Raw genomic sequence first — 16,403 nt, forward strand, 5'->3', positions numbered from 1 at the left:
CATCCATCATGTGAAACCCAACTAGTGGTTCTCTCTCATAACATCCCAAACGCCATGGATCCATATAATCAAGAGGACGCTACATTTCTTGACTTCCAAAAAGCATTTGACTAGGTAATGCATCAATGTTTAGTAGGTAGACTGTATTGACAGTGGCATCAGACTTTTCAGAGATGATGCAGGTATCAAGAAACAAGTATTGTCTAAAAGGAGATGCTGCACAGATCTTGATGATGTTTCAAAGTGTGGCAAAGATTGGTAACTACTTCTAAATGTACTTCACAAAGGCAAAAACATGATACCCTATCATTAGAGCTACATGAAATTAGCAAATAAACTTTACAAATTTAGCACTTTGAAATTCGAATTTGGCTTATAGTTTACTTGCTAGTTTCACATAACTCTAATCACGGGGTACCACATAACTTTAAAAATTGATCTTCTTCACTATTCAGAGAGTCACAAATTAATAAAACATTCCACTGTAAACATTAGTTAAGAATGTGCAATCCCAGTGATACAATATCTCCCTGGTGAAGATATTTACACACAAATAAATAAATATTTGTTTAATTTCTATTTTAGAAAATCTTGTCCAATAATTATGAAAAATAAAGATAAAGCAGTCAGCAGACAAAAGGAAAAAAATATCCATTCCAAAATTCAAGCAATTGATGTACATTTGCTGCTTTCCTAATAAACATTTCTGTGTTTAGTGCAAAGATGCTGTATTTATATCTAGATAGGGAATGAAGAAAAAAGGTTAGGCAAAAAACTGATATACACCAAACTCAAAAATTCTACACTACTATACATTCACATGCAACAAAGCAAGAACGTTATCTAGTAAAGTTCTGTAAGCTGCAGATGGTGATTTTCTACTATGTATCTCTACTTCTATGCTTGTTTCTTGCCTCACTTTTATTTGTTCATTATTCTATCACAATATAAATAAAACATCCTTGGTTTACTTTGCGTAAATGTGTGTGTTGGACTGGTTAGCAGAATGTCGTACCTAGCATGTATGTAGTTATTCAACATGTATTTGTTTACAATCCTAAGTTTTGCTCTTTTGTTATCTTTATGTGGTGATTTCATACATAACTGAAGATATATTTGAAATAGTACAAACCTTGTGACTGTATATTCAGACGTTTTAGCACTTAAGTAATAAATTTTGCAAAAAAATACTAATTTTAATAAATTTTGTTGAAATACACCAATTTCACATTTGTTGTCCTTTGAAATTGACTGAAAATATGACATATTATACTCAGGAATCAGTGGAGTAATCATTTTTTTACACTTTCAAAACGTTTCACATTTATAGCATACACAACTTTCACATAGTTCTACCTGTGATGACAATATCAGCATTTCATAATTACAATACACAAACTCACGAGTGTAAGAATTGCTAGGGACATGAAATGGTATACTGCTGAAGGATATGGTACCCAGTCCTATTAGGTCTGGCAGGGGATATTTAACATATGTAAATAAGGGCACAATCTGTAAACTCATGAGTGTAACAATTGCTAGGGATATAAGATGGAATACTGCTAAAGCGTATGGTACCCAGTCCTGTTAGGTCTGGCAGGGTATATTTAACATATGTAAATCATACGTAAATAACGGCACAATGAATGGTCACAGGTTTGTTTGACTCATGAGAGAGTGTCAAATAAATACTGAAGAAACTGAGTTGCTCATCACTTGAAGACAGATGCAAAGTATCCCACGAAAGTTTGTTTACCAAGAGTCACAAAACAGTATTGTGTGACCATGAAAAGATATTCTTCTGCCCCCTAAATACTGCTCCTGTAGGGAGCATGAAGAAAAATTAGTCTAACCACAGTATGCACAGTGACATTTAAGCAGCCAATTCTCCTTGCATTCCATATCGGATTGGAATAGGAAGAAACCCTAATATGTGGTACTACGATCCTCTGTTATGCACTTCAGAGTGGTTTGCAAGAATGTAAATGTAGATGTATAAATAGTCCCACAAGCTCTGCAAGCACTTGTTTGACATCCAATTTTACCTCCAACAAGCAACTATCTGACCCTGTATAAAGTTTTCAATTAGTAATTCTATCAATAGTAAGGGATTCTAAAATCCAGGAGGAGGCAACGTAATGAGAAAGAGGGGGAGGAGGGAGTGTGTAGGAAGAAGAGAGGGTGGAAGGGATAAGAGAAGAGTTGACTTCTAGCTCTAAGCATCTGCCAATTCAGGTGTTTCATCTCTGTGATGCTCTCCCGTAAGGACGAAAAAAATCTGTTGCCCTTTTTTATGTATGTCTGTCTGGGGGGCCTCATCTGAGATGTGGAGGAGGCCCTACCTGCAGCCAGCACCATGTGGTTGTGGTTGTGGTTGTGGTTTTGTGTGTGTGTGTGTGTGTGTGTGTGTGTGTGTGTGTGTGTGTTTTACTCTAGCTCTCAAAGGATAACTCTGAAAACTAGCAAGTTTTCTTTCTTTTGTAGGTGTATATCAACAATTTTGTGTGTCTCTATCGACAATTCAACACTTCCGCTTTTCGGTGAGTAATCTCCTTTAATCCTAAAGTATTATCATTATATTTCATATCCCAAGAAATAGTCACACCCATATACTTGTATGCATTAACTGATTCCAAGTGTTGCGCCTTCATCTTGCGTTCTTACGAAACTACATGGTTTTCCTTTTGTTTTATGAAGTACACAGTTTTAATTTTCAAAGTAAGTTGTCAGTCTCCACTTTCAAATCTTATCAAGATTTAATTGAATATTTATGGAGCTTTTCTTAGAGGGCAGGCTACTTCATTATAGATTATTGCATCATCTACAAAAAGTCTTAAGTTACTATTAATATTATCTGCCATGTCTTTTACATATAATGCAAACAGAAAGAGTTCCAACTCACTTCCCTCAGACACAGCTTCAAGTTGCCTCCATATTTGTTGTTGACTCTGCAGTCCATAACACATCGTGTCCTTCCTACCAAAAAATTCCTTTATTTTGTTACAAAATTTCATTTGATACGAAACACCAAAGTACTTTCATTCATAAGTACAGGTTGGGTACTGAATCAAATGCTTTTCGGAAATCAGGATAAGCAACATCATGCTGGCTGCCTTAACCCAAGGTTTCTAGGATGTCGTGTGAGGAAAGTGTGAGCTGAGTTTTACATAACGGATGTTGTCAGAATCCATGCTGATTTGTTGGCAAGGTAGGTGCCATTATGTTCAAGATACCTAATTATGTTTGGCCTCAGAATATTTGCTAAGATTCTACAACAAGTGAATGTCAAGGGTTTTGGACAGCAGTTTTGTGGCTCACTTCTACTCCCTTCTTGTTGAAAGAACAATTACTAGGCTTCAGTCTCAGTTATATCTTCACAGCCCCAACCTTTTTTTCATTAGCTCTTGTTACTGCTGGTATTCGTCTTTCACAACATTATATTTTACAACATTCTTAGTTTGCATTCTTGTTTCTCCCAATAGTTTTCAGTTATTTTGCTCTTATTACAATACACATTTTTCAAGCACTTTTTTGAATATACATTTTCTAAAAAGTCCTAAATCTTTGCCACTCAACAGCCATCAGAATTTAGAAATATCTACATCTACATCTACATCCATACTCCGCAAGCCACCTGACGGTGTGTGGCGGAGGGTACCCAGAGTACCTCGATCGGTTCTCCTTTCTATTCCAGTCTCGTATTGTTCGTGGAAAGAAGGATTGTCAGTATGCCTCCGTGTGGGCTCTAATCTCTCTGATTTTATCCTCATGGTCTCTTCGCGAGATATAAGTAGGAGGGAGCAATATACTGCTTGACTCTTCGGTGAAGGTATGTTCTCGAAACTTTAACAAAAGCCCGTACCGAGCTACTGAGCGTCTCTCTTGCAGAGTCTTCCACTGGAGTTTACCCATCATCTCCGTAATGCTTTCGCGATTACTAAATGATCCTGTAACAAAGCGCGCTGCTCTCCGTTGGATCTTCTCTATCTCTTCTATCAACCCTATCTGGTATGGATCCCACACTGCTGAGCAGTATTCAAGCAGTGGGCGAACAAGGGTACTGTAACCTACTTCCTTTGTGTTCGGATTGCATTTCCTTAGGATTCTTCCAATGAATCTCAGTCTGGCATCTGCTTTACCGACGATCAACTTTATATGATCATTCCATTTTAAATCACTCCTAATGCGTACTCCCAGATAATTTATGGAATTAACTGCTCCCAGTTGCTGACCTGCTATTTTGTAGCTAAATGATAAGGGATCTATCTTTCTATGTATTCACAGCACATTACACTCGTCTACATTGAGATTCAATTGCCATTCCCTGCACCATGCGTCAATTCGCTGCAGATCCTCCTGCATTTCAGTACAATTTTCCACTGTTACAACCTCTCGATACAACACAGCATCATCTGCAAAAAGCCTCAGTGAACTTCCGATGTCATCCACAAGGTCATTTATGTATATTGTGAATAGCAACGGTCCTATGACACTCCCCTGCGGCACACATGAAATCACTCTTACTTCGGAAGACTTCTCTCCATTGAAAATGACATGCTGCGTTTTGTTATCTAGGAACTCTTCAATCCAATCACACAATTGGTCTGATAGTCCATATGCTCTTACTTTGTTCATTAAACGACTGTGGGGAACTGTATCAAACGCCTTGCGGAAGTCAAGAAACACGCCATCTACCTGTGAACCCGTGTCTATGGCCCTCTGAGTCTCGTGGACAAATAGCGCGAGCTGGATTTCACATGACCGTCTTTTTCGAAACCCATGCTGATTCCTACAGACTAGACTTCTAGTCTCCATAAAAGTCATTATACTCTAACATAATACGTGTTCCAAAATTCTACAACCGTTCGCCGTTAGAGATATAGGTCTATAGTTCTGCACATCTGTTCGACGTCCCTTCTTGAAAACGGTGATGACCTGTGCCCTTTTCCAATCCTTTGGAACGCTACGCTCTTCTAGAGACCTACAGTACACTGCTGCAAGAAGGGGGGCAAGTTCCTTCACGTACTCTGTGTAAAATCGAACTGGTATCCCATCAGGTCCAGCGGCCTTTCCTCTTTTGAGCGATTTTAATTGTTTCTCTATCCCTCTGTCGTCTATTTCGATATCTACCATTTTGCCATCTGTACGACAATCTAGAGAAAGAACTAGAGTGCAGTCTTCCTCTGTGAAACAGCTTTGGAAAAAGACATTTAGTATTTCGGCCTTTAGTCTGTCATCCTCTGTTTCCGTACCATTTTGGTCACAGAGTGTCTGGACATTTTGTTTTGATCCACCTACTGTTTTGACATAAGACCAAAATTTCTTAGGATTTTCTGCCAAGTCAGTACACAGAACTTTACTTTCGAATTCATTGAACGCCTCTCGCATAGCCCTCCTCACACTACATTTCGCTTCGCGTAATTTTTGTTTGTCTGCAAGGCTTTGGCTATGTTTATGCTTGCTGTGAAGTTCCCTTTGCTTCCGCAGCAGTTTTCTAACTCGGTTGATGTACCACAGTGGCTCTTTTCCATCTCTTACGATCTTACTTGGCACATACTCATCTAACGCATATTGTACGATGGTTTTGAACTTTGTACAGTGATCCTCAACACTATCTGTACTTGAGACAAAACTTTTGTGTTGAGCCGTCAGGCACTCTGTGATCTGCTTTTGTCACTTTTGCTAAACAAAAAATCTTCCTACCTTTTTTAATATTTCTATTTACGGCTGAAATCATCGATGCCGTAACCGTTTTATGATCGCTAATTCCCTGTTCTGCGTTAATTGTTTCAAATAGTGCGGGTCTGTTTGTCACCAGAAGGTCTAATATGTTACAGAGACTGCACGATTTTACTCCCTCTCAGAGCATGATGTTCCTTGTTTATTTACTTGGTTATCTGATCTGCATGCTGGTGTCTGCATTACTTTGTGTGTTTCCTTTTTGGTCCTCTCCTATAGCTCATCAATCTTGCCGGTGCTGAGAATTCAGTTGATTTATACTGTTACCTATTTTATTACACCTGTTTCTCTTATTTGCCTTCCTCCGATTTCTAATGAATGAAAGGTACTCTAATCTGAAAACTTAGAGTCATGAACTTCATTTTTTAAGGTAATCAAGCATGACTAACTTTCTCTAATTTCTGTATTTATAAATAGTATTTTTGCACCTCTAATTACAATGCTAAGTTCAATATTTTCATCATTAATTCTAATTCATCAGCATAAGATCCAATTCAATTAGTTATTCCTCAGTATTTCATAAAATACGGCAAAAGAAATATTTCATCCTACCTCTAACAAGTGATTAATATTGTACTGTAAAACACATAGTTTCCAAAATTTTATTTCACTTACAGTAACTTCATCATCGGATACCACACCATCTTTGTTTTGGTCAAACGTCTGTTGTGTTTGTATTTCTGATTTCTGCAACCTGGAGGATTACAAGAAAACCATTAAATCCTACAAAAAACTAGCAAGTCCTATGCAGTAGTGCACAAAACAAATGAGAATAGACTAAATGTTTACTTCAGTAACTCACTTCCCATCTTGATTTGCATCTAGCCTATGGAAATGTTCAAATGCTTCCTGTTCTCTTGCTTTCTGTTCTTCTTCCTGCTTCACTTTTTTCTCCTCCTCTTCTTGCTGCCTATACTTCTCTAAAGCCTTATTCTCCAACTCTTCTGCTGCCAACTTCAACGCTTCTTTTTCTTTCTTTAGACTTTCTGCTTCTTCTTTATCTTTTTCAAGTTGAACCAATCTCTCCTGCAATCACATAATGTCAGCAAATTAAGACACTTTAATTTCAAAGGGACCAGGTGAAATACCGCATGTCTGACAATTTATAAGTCAAGAGAAAGTCCTCACAAAGCAAAACTGTTTTCAAAACTTGTCACAAAAGCTATCCAGAATGCAAACAGGTATCTTACCTGCTTTTCCTGGCGCAACTGCTTTCCTTTTCTGCTTAGTGCTGCTCTCATTTCACTGCCAATCTTAGCAACTTCTGCAAGTTTTTGTGCTTCCATTCGAGCTGCTTTCCCCAGATCATTGCAGTTATTAACACAATTTGCATGACTCTCATACTCATCTGAAGTATCGCAACAATCTATACCAACAGAAGACTGTTATTTAGTACTGAGTGGATTTATCATGGAAAGCAACAACATAAGAAATGACATCCTGTTCATTCCTTAACAGGTATCAATGGATTTTATCTTAAAAACAATGGAATTCAAAAATGAAAGTAATATACAGTAGGGAAAAAAGATCTTTCACCTGATGAAACTTTTTTCAGTAAGCAGCACTGCCACTTGTCCCCTCAATATTTCATAATCAGTAGTAAGATCAAAGAGTATTTATTAACTGTAAAGAGTATTCACAACAAACCATCTTCAGATCCTATCACTCCTTCCAGTTCAACAATAATATGTATATTCATTGAGCATGTTGTATGGCACATTACATAAACCGAAACATTAATTTGGATTGTTATCCGGATAGTAAATCAATTTTCTGTTGAAATAAGGAGTGGTTATAGGTACTACAAAACACAATGTCTTTTCTACTTAATGTAGTCTAAAAGAACATTTATTCCCAGTTTAAAGCAGTTTTAGAAACTACTTGTATCCTACAGACTAGATCTTTTCAAACAGAAGAAGACACTGAAACTTCCTGGCAGATTAAAACTGTGTACCGGACTGAGACTAACTCGGGATCTTTGCCTTACCAACTGAGCTACCCAAGTACGACTCAAGACCCGTCCTCACAGCTTTAATTCCGCCAGTACCTCGTCTCCTACCTTCCAAACTTCACAGATGCTCTTCTGCATACCTTGCAGAATTAGCACTCCTGGAAGAAAGGATATTGCAGGGACATGGCTTAGCCACAGCCTGGGGGATGTTTTGAGAATGAAATTTTCCCTCTGCAGCAGAGTGTGCACTGGTATGAAACTTCCTGCAGAGTGAAAATTTCATTCTGGAAACATCCCCCAGGCTGTGGTTAAGCCATGTCTCTGCAAAATCCTTTCTTCCAGGAGTGCCAGTTCTGCAAGGTATGCAGAAGAGCTCCTGTGGAGTTTGGAAGGTAGGAGACGAGATACTGGCGGAGTTAAAGCTGTGAGGACGGCTCGTGAGTCATGCTTGGGTAGCTCAGTTGGTAGAGCACTTGCCTGCACAGTTTTAATCTGCCAGGAAGTTTCATAACAGTGCACACTCTGCTGCAGAGTGAAAATTTCATTCTAGAACAAGACACTCCTCTATTCTACATTATCATTTTAATAGTCAGTTTCATTTCCATTGCGTGTTGGTAATGGTATTTCACAACAGTATAAATGGTCTCTCTCTGACACACACACACACACACACACACACACACACACACACACACAGTGCCAGACTGGAACTCAATTCTGGGATATTTATCTTGCACATTCGAGTCCCAGTCCACGAAACTGCGTAGCAATAGTCGTTGACCAGGACTTCCGTAACAATGTCAATAGTGTCAACAGGGTGTCCGAAACCCTTATGTCCAAGATTGATTCAACAGCTATCACTGCCCACACTGTAGCTTGCTATGCACCCCAAACTGGATGCACTGAGGATGAGAAGGACAAGTTTTGGAACAGTCTGGATGCCCTCCTTTGAGCAATTCCCCAGGATGAGTCCATCATTGTTGGAGTAGATTTAAACGGACATGTTGGGGCCCACAAAGAAGGATATACGCGATGCCATGGAGAACATGGGTTCGGTGTGCAGAATGATGATGGATGTCTGATACTTGATTTTGCAGAAACTCATGATCTCATTGTGACCAACACATACTTTAAAAAGAGGCCAACACATCTGGCTACTTATACAAATGGAGGTCATGCTACTCAGATTGATTATTGGCTACTTTGTCAACAAGACATGAAGCTGGTAATGGATACCAAAGTAATTCCACATGACTGCATCGCCCCTCAACACCGACTGCTTGTCCTCGATATTCGCAAGTGTGTTATACAACCCAAACCTAAACCTAAGACTGGGCATGAATGAATCAAGTGGTGGCGAACGAATACCCAGCGAAACAAGTTGATGGCAGCCTTTGCAAACTTTTCCGTGAAGACCGACGATCAGTCAGTTGAAGATATGTGGAAAGATGCGGTGGAACAAATACATCATGCAGCGACAAAAACGCTGGGAAAAAACCATACCTGGAAGAAAATACATTGACAAATGAACTTGGTCGTGGACAGAAGAAGTCAAGCAAGCAATCAAGGAGAAAAAGATGGTATACAAGACTTGGCAGAACTCACAACTTGACACTGATCTCCAGAAATATCGCAACCTGAAATCAGCAGCAAAAAGAGCAGTAGCTGCAGCAAAAGACCAGTATTACCAGACACTGTATGCCCAGCTTGACACACCATCAGAAGAAAACAACATCTACCATCTTGCTAAGTCACGTCACCATTCAACTCAAAGACACTGGACATGTCATGCACTACAAGGGAGGCGATGCCAAACCACTAAGAGATAAACAATCTATTCTCCAGCGTTGGACAGACTACTTTCATAACATCAGCAACAAAGAGTTTACGCATCCACCAATTACTATTCCTGATCCTATCTTAGAATCCGTCCCCTCAATTACACCTGAGGAAGTAATGCTTTCCATCAGCAAGATGAAAAATGGAAAAGCAACTGGCCCAGATGACCTACCAGCGGAACTCTGGAAAATGTTCAGAAAGCCTGCTTCAGAATTCCTCGCCTCACTCTTCTACTGAATCATCGCTGAAAAACAACTTCCACAAGCACAGACAACTAACATAACAATTCCAATCTGGAAGGGAAAAGGGGTCGTGAACAACTGCTTGACTTATCACCCTATTCGACTCCTCTGTCATACTTTAAAGATCTTTGAACAGGTACTTGAAAGCAGACTCTTAAGTATTGTCTATGTAACACCAAACCAGTGTGGATTTGTTGAGGGATGCAGAACCATCGACGCTATACATACCAAGCGCCTTTTCATTGAAAAACACTGAGATAGACAGAAGAGTGCACACATGGCATTTCTAGACCAAGAAAAGGCTTTCGATCGTATCCCATACGATCTTATTTGGCGAGCTCTTTGCTGCCACAGTGTCCCTGAAGAGTATGTAAGCTGGGTGCAATTTTTGTACCGTAATTCCACTAGTGTTGTTCAGAGTCCTGCCAGAATTTCTCCGCCCTTCGATACACTGTGGGTGTTCATCAGGGTTCTGCCCTTTCACCATTGTTATTCATCTTTTGCACGGATACGGCAACAGCTGACATACAGACTTCACATCCCCGGACCCTTCTTTATGCAGACGATGTGATACTTGCCGACCAAGCCCGCCGTGAACTCCAGCACCAGGTTCAAACGTGGAAGGACAGACTGGCTGAAAATGGACTGCATCTCAATGTCCAAAAGATAGAGTACCAAGGATGCGGCTCCCAAACCAGAGGCACCGTAAGTACAGCAAAGAAGACTTGCAGAAGACCGTGCATTTTAAGTACCTAGGGTTTGTCGTCACCTCAGACTGGGACTCTTGATACTCAGATGAGGGTGAATGCAGCTTGGCTCAAGTGAAGACAGGTCACTGGAGTCCTCTGCAATAAAAAGATGCCTCAGTATCTAAAAGTCAAAAGCATATAGGACCATTGTATGCCTAGCAGCAATGTATGGGACTGAGTGTCACTCTATGAAAAACAACAGGAGCAAATGTTACACACCTTGGAGATGATGCTTCAATGGTCCACGAGACTGACACGATGTGACCACATAAAAAATACAGACGTCCGGCAAAGGTTTGGTGTCACGCTGATCACCGATAAAGTGAGAGAAGCCCATCCCCGCTGGTACAGCCACGTCATGAGAAAGCAAGACAACTCAGTCGCAAAAACAGCACTCCACATCAACCCAGGAGGAACAAGACCACAAGGAAGAAAACCAAACAGATTGATTGACAACCTCAGGGGAGACATGCACTTTGTTGGCTTAAAACTAGAAGATGTCAACGACAGGGAGAAATAGGGGAGATGTAGCTAAACAACAGACCTGCAAGTCGGGATTAATGCTTGGGGAGGGGGAGAGAGATATTCGAGTCCCAGCACACAGTTTTAATCTGCCAGGAAGTATTAACCAGTGCACACTTCACTAGAGAATAAAAAATTATTCTGCAAACAAGGCCTAAGGCTTTGGCTAAGCCATTTCTGCATTATATCCTTTCTTCCAGGAGTGCTAATCATATGAGGTATGCAGGAGAACTTCTGTGTAGTTTAGAAGGTGGGAGATTAGTTACTGGCAGAAGTAAAGCTGTGAGAGAGGGTCATGAGTCAAACTTGGATAGCTCAGTCAGTAGAGCACTTTCCTGTGAAACTCAAATAGTCCTAAGTCTGAGTCTGGGTCCAGCACGCAGTTTTAATCTCCCAGGAAATTTTATATTCTAGCTGCTTAATTGAAACCAACAATTTTATTGTTCTCCTGCGTGGCAACTGTGGTGCTCTACTTTGAGGTTCTTGTGAAGTCAACCCAAGCTACATCACAATTTTCTGCAGAAAATTGACTACTTTGTTGTTGTTGTTGTTGTTGTTGTTTCCAATCCAAAGTCTGGTCTGATAAAGCTCTCTACTCCACCTGTGCAAGCCTCTTCATCTCTACATCACTGCAGCCTACATCCATTTAACCTCATTATTATACTTCTAGGAACCTTCTCATTAATTATACCTGCAATCTTAACCATTCTTCTGTAACACCATATTTCAAAACCATAAATCGCATACATACCAATTCTCTACAGGATTTCACTTCAGATAAGACTTCTGCACATTTAAATTTGTATTCAATGTCAACATATTTCTCTTTCTCAAAAACACTTTTATTGCTGTTGCAAGTCAGCATTTTATGTCCTTTTTGCTTTGGTACCAGCAAGTTATTTTGCTGCCCAAATCCCAAATTCGTGAACTGCTTTAAATGCATCATTTCTTAACCTAATTCCCACAGTATCACCTGTTTCGATTGTACATTTCATTACCCTGGTTACAGTTTTGCTGCCTTTCATTCTATAACCTCTTTGAAAGACAATAACCATTCCATTCCATACAACTGATGTTCTAAGTCCTTTGCCATCTCTGATACAATGACAATGTTGTCAGAAAACCTCAGGACTTTTATCTCATCTGCATCAACTGTATTTCCCCTACTAAATTTCTCCTTGGTTTCCTCTACGCAGTGTGCAGATTGAATAACATCAGAGTAGCTCACAACCCTACCTCACTCCCTTCTCAACTCTTAACAACTGCAGTCTTGTTTCTCAACACACTGTAGATAGCCTTTCATTTCTTGTATTTTATTCTTGACATCTTCAGAATTTTCAAGAAAGTATACCAACAAACACTGTCGAAAGCTTTATCTAAATCTGTAAGTGTTAAAAATATAGATTTCTACAACAAGTTGTAGGGTCAGTATTGCTTTGTGTATTCCTACCAAACTGATCTTCCCCCAGGGCCACTTTCTGCCAGTCTTTCCATTCTTCTGTAAATAATCCCGTTAGTTATTTTTAGTCGTTTCTGAAAGTATTTGTATGGAGTGTAGCCATGTATGGAAGTGAAACATGGACGATAACCAGTTTGGACAAGAAGAGAATAGAAGCTTACGAAATGTGGTGCTACAGAAGAATGCTGAAGATAAGGTGGGTAGATCACGTAACTAATGAGGAGGTATTGAATAGCATTGGGGAGAAGAGAAGTTTGTGGCACAACTTGACTAGAAGAAGGGATCGGTTGGTAGGACATGTTTTGAGGCATCAAGGGATCACAAATTTAGCATTGGAGGGCAGCGTGGAGGGTAAAAATCGTAGAGGGAGACCAAGAGATGAATACACCAAGCAGATTCAGAAGGATGTAGGTCGCAGTGGGTACTGGGAGATGAAGAAGCTTGCACAGGATAGAGTGGCATGGAGAGCTGCATCAAACCAGTCTCAGGACTGAAGATCACAACAACAACAAAACAACAGTTATTTTCTAACCATGACTTATTAAATTGATGGTTTGAAAATATTCATATCAGTCAGCAGCTGTCTTCTTTGGAATAAGAATTTTTACATTATCCTTGAAGTCTCAGTGCATTTCACCTGTCTCATATCATACACAATGTTATCATAATTGGTTCTTCCACACATCTCAATAATTCTGAGGAAATGTCTTCTACTCCAGTTGCCTCATTTCATCTTTGTTCTCCAAGTATCTGTCAAATTACTTATGGAGTATCATGTCTCTTCTCTCATTTGTACCTATTTCCTCTATCCATTCTACATTGTTTTGAAGTTCATTATGTCAGTTTCCTTCCACCTTTCACCCTAACTTTTCTGCTTAATACTGGCTTGCCAGCTCAGCAACTTCTCTTTTTTTAAGGTTTCATTAATTTTCCTCAGGTAGCATCTCTCCCATAGTCATCCGTGCTTCCACAGTTTTGCATTTCTACTCTAGCCATTCCCACTTTGGCATTTTGCATTTCTCTTTTTTTGACATCTGTATTCTGTTTTGCCTGCTTTGTTTGCTGCAGTTGTATATTTTCTCCTTCTCACAATTAAATTCAATACCTCATGTGCTACCCAGGATTTCTATTGAGCCTTATCTTTTTATCTATTTGATCCTCTGCTTCTGAGTCGTGTATCGACTCGTGCTACACCTTGTGTTTAGATTGCATTGGTTTTCCTTTTCTTCCCCTGACATGTTTGTTTGATATGTTGCCTGTCATTAAGTGGCTGCTTGGTTGTCTTATCCCTCTGCTATCGATATCTGCATTTTTGCTTCCGGGAAACTGCTATGGAGGATCTGAGATCTTTGACCGGTTGTAACCTCGTGTCGGAGCTGGCAGCGCGTTTACGGTCTGCACTTTCATCTCCGGTGGTCATCATGCCGGATTGGTGAGTGTAAGGCAGCAGCAAAATTCTTGGGTGAGGCGATTGACCATCTCAAAGAGATACTATATCCTTCTTAGAGGATGCTCAGCCTAGTGGTAGGCAATTAGATAGGGTGCGGGCGCAGTTAGCTCACTTCAGTAATTGGGTACGTGATTTAGGGTCAGTTGAATTAAGTAGCTCAGATAAGCAGTCGTGGGTGGGGTTGCAGGAGAGAATAAGTGCATTGCAACTTGATCTTGCGTGCTTGTTTGGAACTAAGAAAGGGACTCCCTGAGTGAAGAGAGGAATTAGAGTCCCGCAATGGGATGAGTCGTGAGGGTGGTTGTGACTCTGTGAGTGCCGGGCAGGCAGGGTATTCCAAGTTACCTAATCCGATCATGTGTTTGTTTAAGGATATCAGGGAGTTACGTATAGATCATCTTGAAAAAAGTAGAAGATTTGTTGTGGTTGTTGCTTCGGCTCGAACAGCATGCACAAGCATTTAGAGTTTCTCATCAGCTGATCTTGGGGCTCTTGCATCTGTTAGCGGGAGATGAGTTAAGGCAATTTATCTCACAAGCAATGGAAGGAGGTTTGTCTTCAACTCAGTTAAGGCAGCAGGTCATTGATAAAAAATTAACCAGATGACTCCGGCAACAGCTGGAGTGTAATTATATTTGGAGTATGCAACTGAAGGACGAGGGGTTGTGACAGTATGTGGATAGAGTCAGGTTAGCATCATCGGCGACGTTAGTAGGGCTCCTGGAAGACGAACTGGTTTCGATAATTTTAAGAGGCATGCGAGCGGTGGACAAATCTGATTTAGTCTTCAGGCAGCATCCTGTCAATTGGCAGGAGTTGGATAAGGCAGTGGGTAGCATCTCAGCATTGCCTGTTGAGAACCGGCTGCCCGATGAGGGTAGGAAGCAGTTATCTCAAACTGATCTACAGGTTAAGGAGAGACGGGGAATTTCCAGTGATGTGAATAAGCAGGAGGATCGATGATGTTTCAGATGTGGAAGCGTGGGGCATTTTGTTAGGGAATGTCGTGCTCCTCGAACGCCGAGAACTACAGATGACGCCAGGTTGTTGGTAAAAGAGGAACTCGGAGTTATCGAGCCAGGTGTGCCCAGGTGATTGCTGCCCCGACCTCCTCGTTGCCATATATTTGCTGTAGTGTGGGAGGTGAACCTGTCTGTGGGATGTTGGATTCTGGAAGTTCTATTTCCTTGTTGAATTTAGATCGGTACTTGGAGTTTGCACATATTACTCACCTTAGATTGATTCCATCCATGGTTCAGAGACGATGTTTGGCTGATGGGCAGCTGTTGCCTCTGCAAGGATGGGTTCGTGGGGGTTTGTCTGTGGGAGAATTTTCTTGGCCCATATGTTTTGCCTTGGTGAAAGGATTGTCGGCTAACTTGATTCTTGGGTGTGACTTTATTAATAAAACGTGTTTGGTTTTGGATTGTGCGGGGCATACCTTTTTCTTTAAGTTTAAGCCTAAACTGAAGTTTGGTTCTTGTGAATGTACGCAGCGGGTGCAATGTGTGGGTCCTAAAGCTTTGGCGGTCGAAGCAGGCAAGATTGATCTGAGGCATATCTCGGTGGATCAGGCTTCTCGTCTTGGTAGGTTGTTAGCTGGTTTTCCCCAGCTTCTCTGTGATCGACTAAGAGTTACCAAAGTTCTTCACTATAAGATTCGCCTTAGTGACCCGATTCCCGTTAGTCAGTCTCCTTATCATTTGTCACCACCTAAGGTCAAGGTTTTGAGGTCTAAAATGCTCGAAGAGGGAGTCATTAGACCCTCGACTTCATCCTACGCATCTCCGGTGTTCCTCGTGCCCAAGGATCAAGGGCGGGACTTCAGGGTGGTGGTTGATTATCGTCGCCTGAATAACAAGGTGGATATGAAGTCGGTTCCTCTTCCCGACCTTCATAATTCGTTCACTTGGTTTGCGGGTGCAAATTGGTTCCTGGTCCTTGATCTTAATCAGGCGTACTACCAAGCATGTTACCGCCTTTTGCACAGATTGGAATCTGTTCGAATTTAATAGGGTTCCCTTTGGTCTTGCTACCGGGGCAGCTGTATTGACGCGATTGTTGGACAATGTCTTAGGTGATTTGAAGTTGGTTTGTGTGTATAACTATTTAGACGACTTGGTCATCTATTGTAAGTCATTTGAAGAACAGCTTGAGCATATCCGGCAGGTATTCATTAGGCTGCAGAGTGCCGGTTTGACAGTCAGACCCGAAAAGGTCAGCTTCGCTCGTCCGCAGGTCTCGTTTTTGGGACACCTGGTATCGGGCCGAAGTATACGTATTGACCAGGACCGTACAAAGGCCTTAAGAACAGTACTGCCCTCTAGCGATAAAAGGGGAATTGCCAAATTTATTGGCATGGCTAATTATTTTAGGCGCTTTGTCCCCCGCTTCGCTCAATTGGCGGCACCCCTTAATGAACTTCGTTGCAAGGGAGTTAAGTTTGAGTGGG

At 40.8% G+C, this 16,403-nt stretch overlaps 1 protein-coding gene across 1 annotated transcript in view; it reads right to left on the reverse strand.

Annotated features, from left to right (window-relative positions):
* The window catches only part of LOC126485098 (glucosidase 2 subunit beta), a 191,098-nt gene that overhangs the window by 107,805 nt on the left and 66,890 nt on the right, over positions 1-16,403 (reverse strand). The window contains exons 3-5 of the mRNA XM_050108718.1: positions 6,930-7,105; positions 6,542-6,765; positions 6,355-6,433 (exon numbers count right to left, since the gene is read on the reverse strand). Coding sequence (XP_049964675.1) covers positions 6,355-6,433; positions 6,542-6,765; positions 6,930-7,105 — 479 coding nt within the window. The remainder of the gene's footprint in view (positions 1-6,354; positions 6,434-6,541; positions 6,766-6,929; positions 7,106-16,403) is intronic.

The sequence above is a fragment of the Schistocerca serialis genome, chromosome 6 (assembly GCF_023864345.2).
Source record: "Schistocerca serialis cubense isolate TAMUIC-IGC-003099 chromosome 6, iqSchSeri2.2, whole genome shotgun sequence".
NCBI lineage: Eukaryota > Metazoa > Arthropoda > Insecta > Orthoptera > Acrididae > Schistocerca > Schistocerca serialis.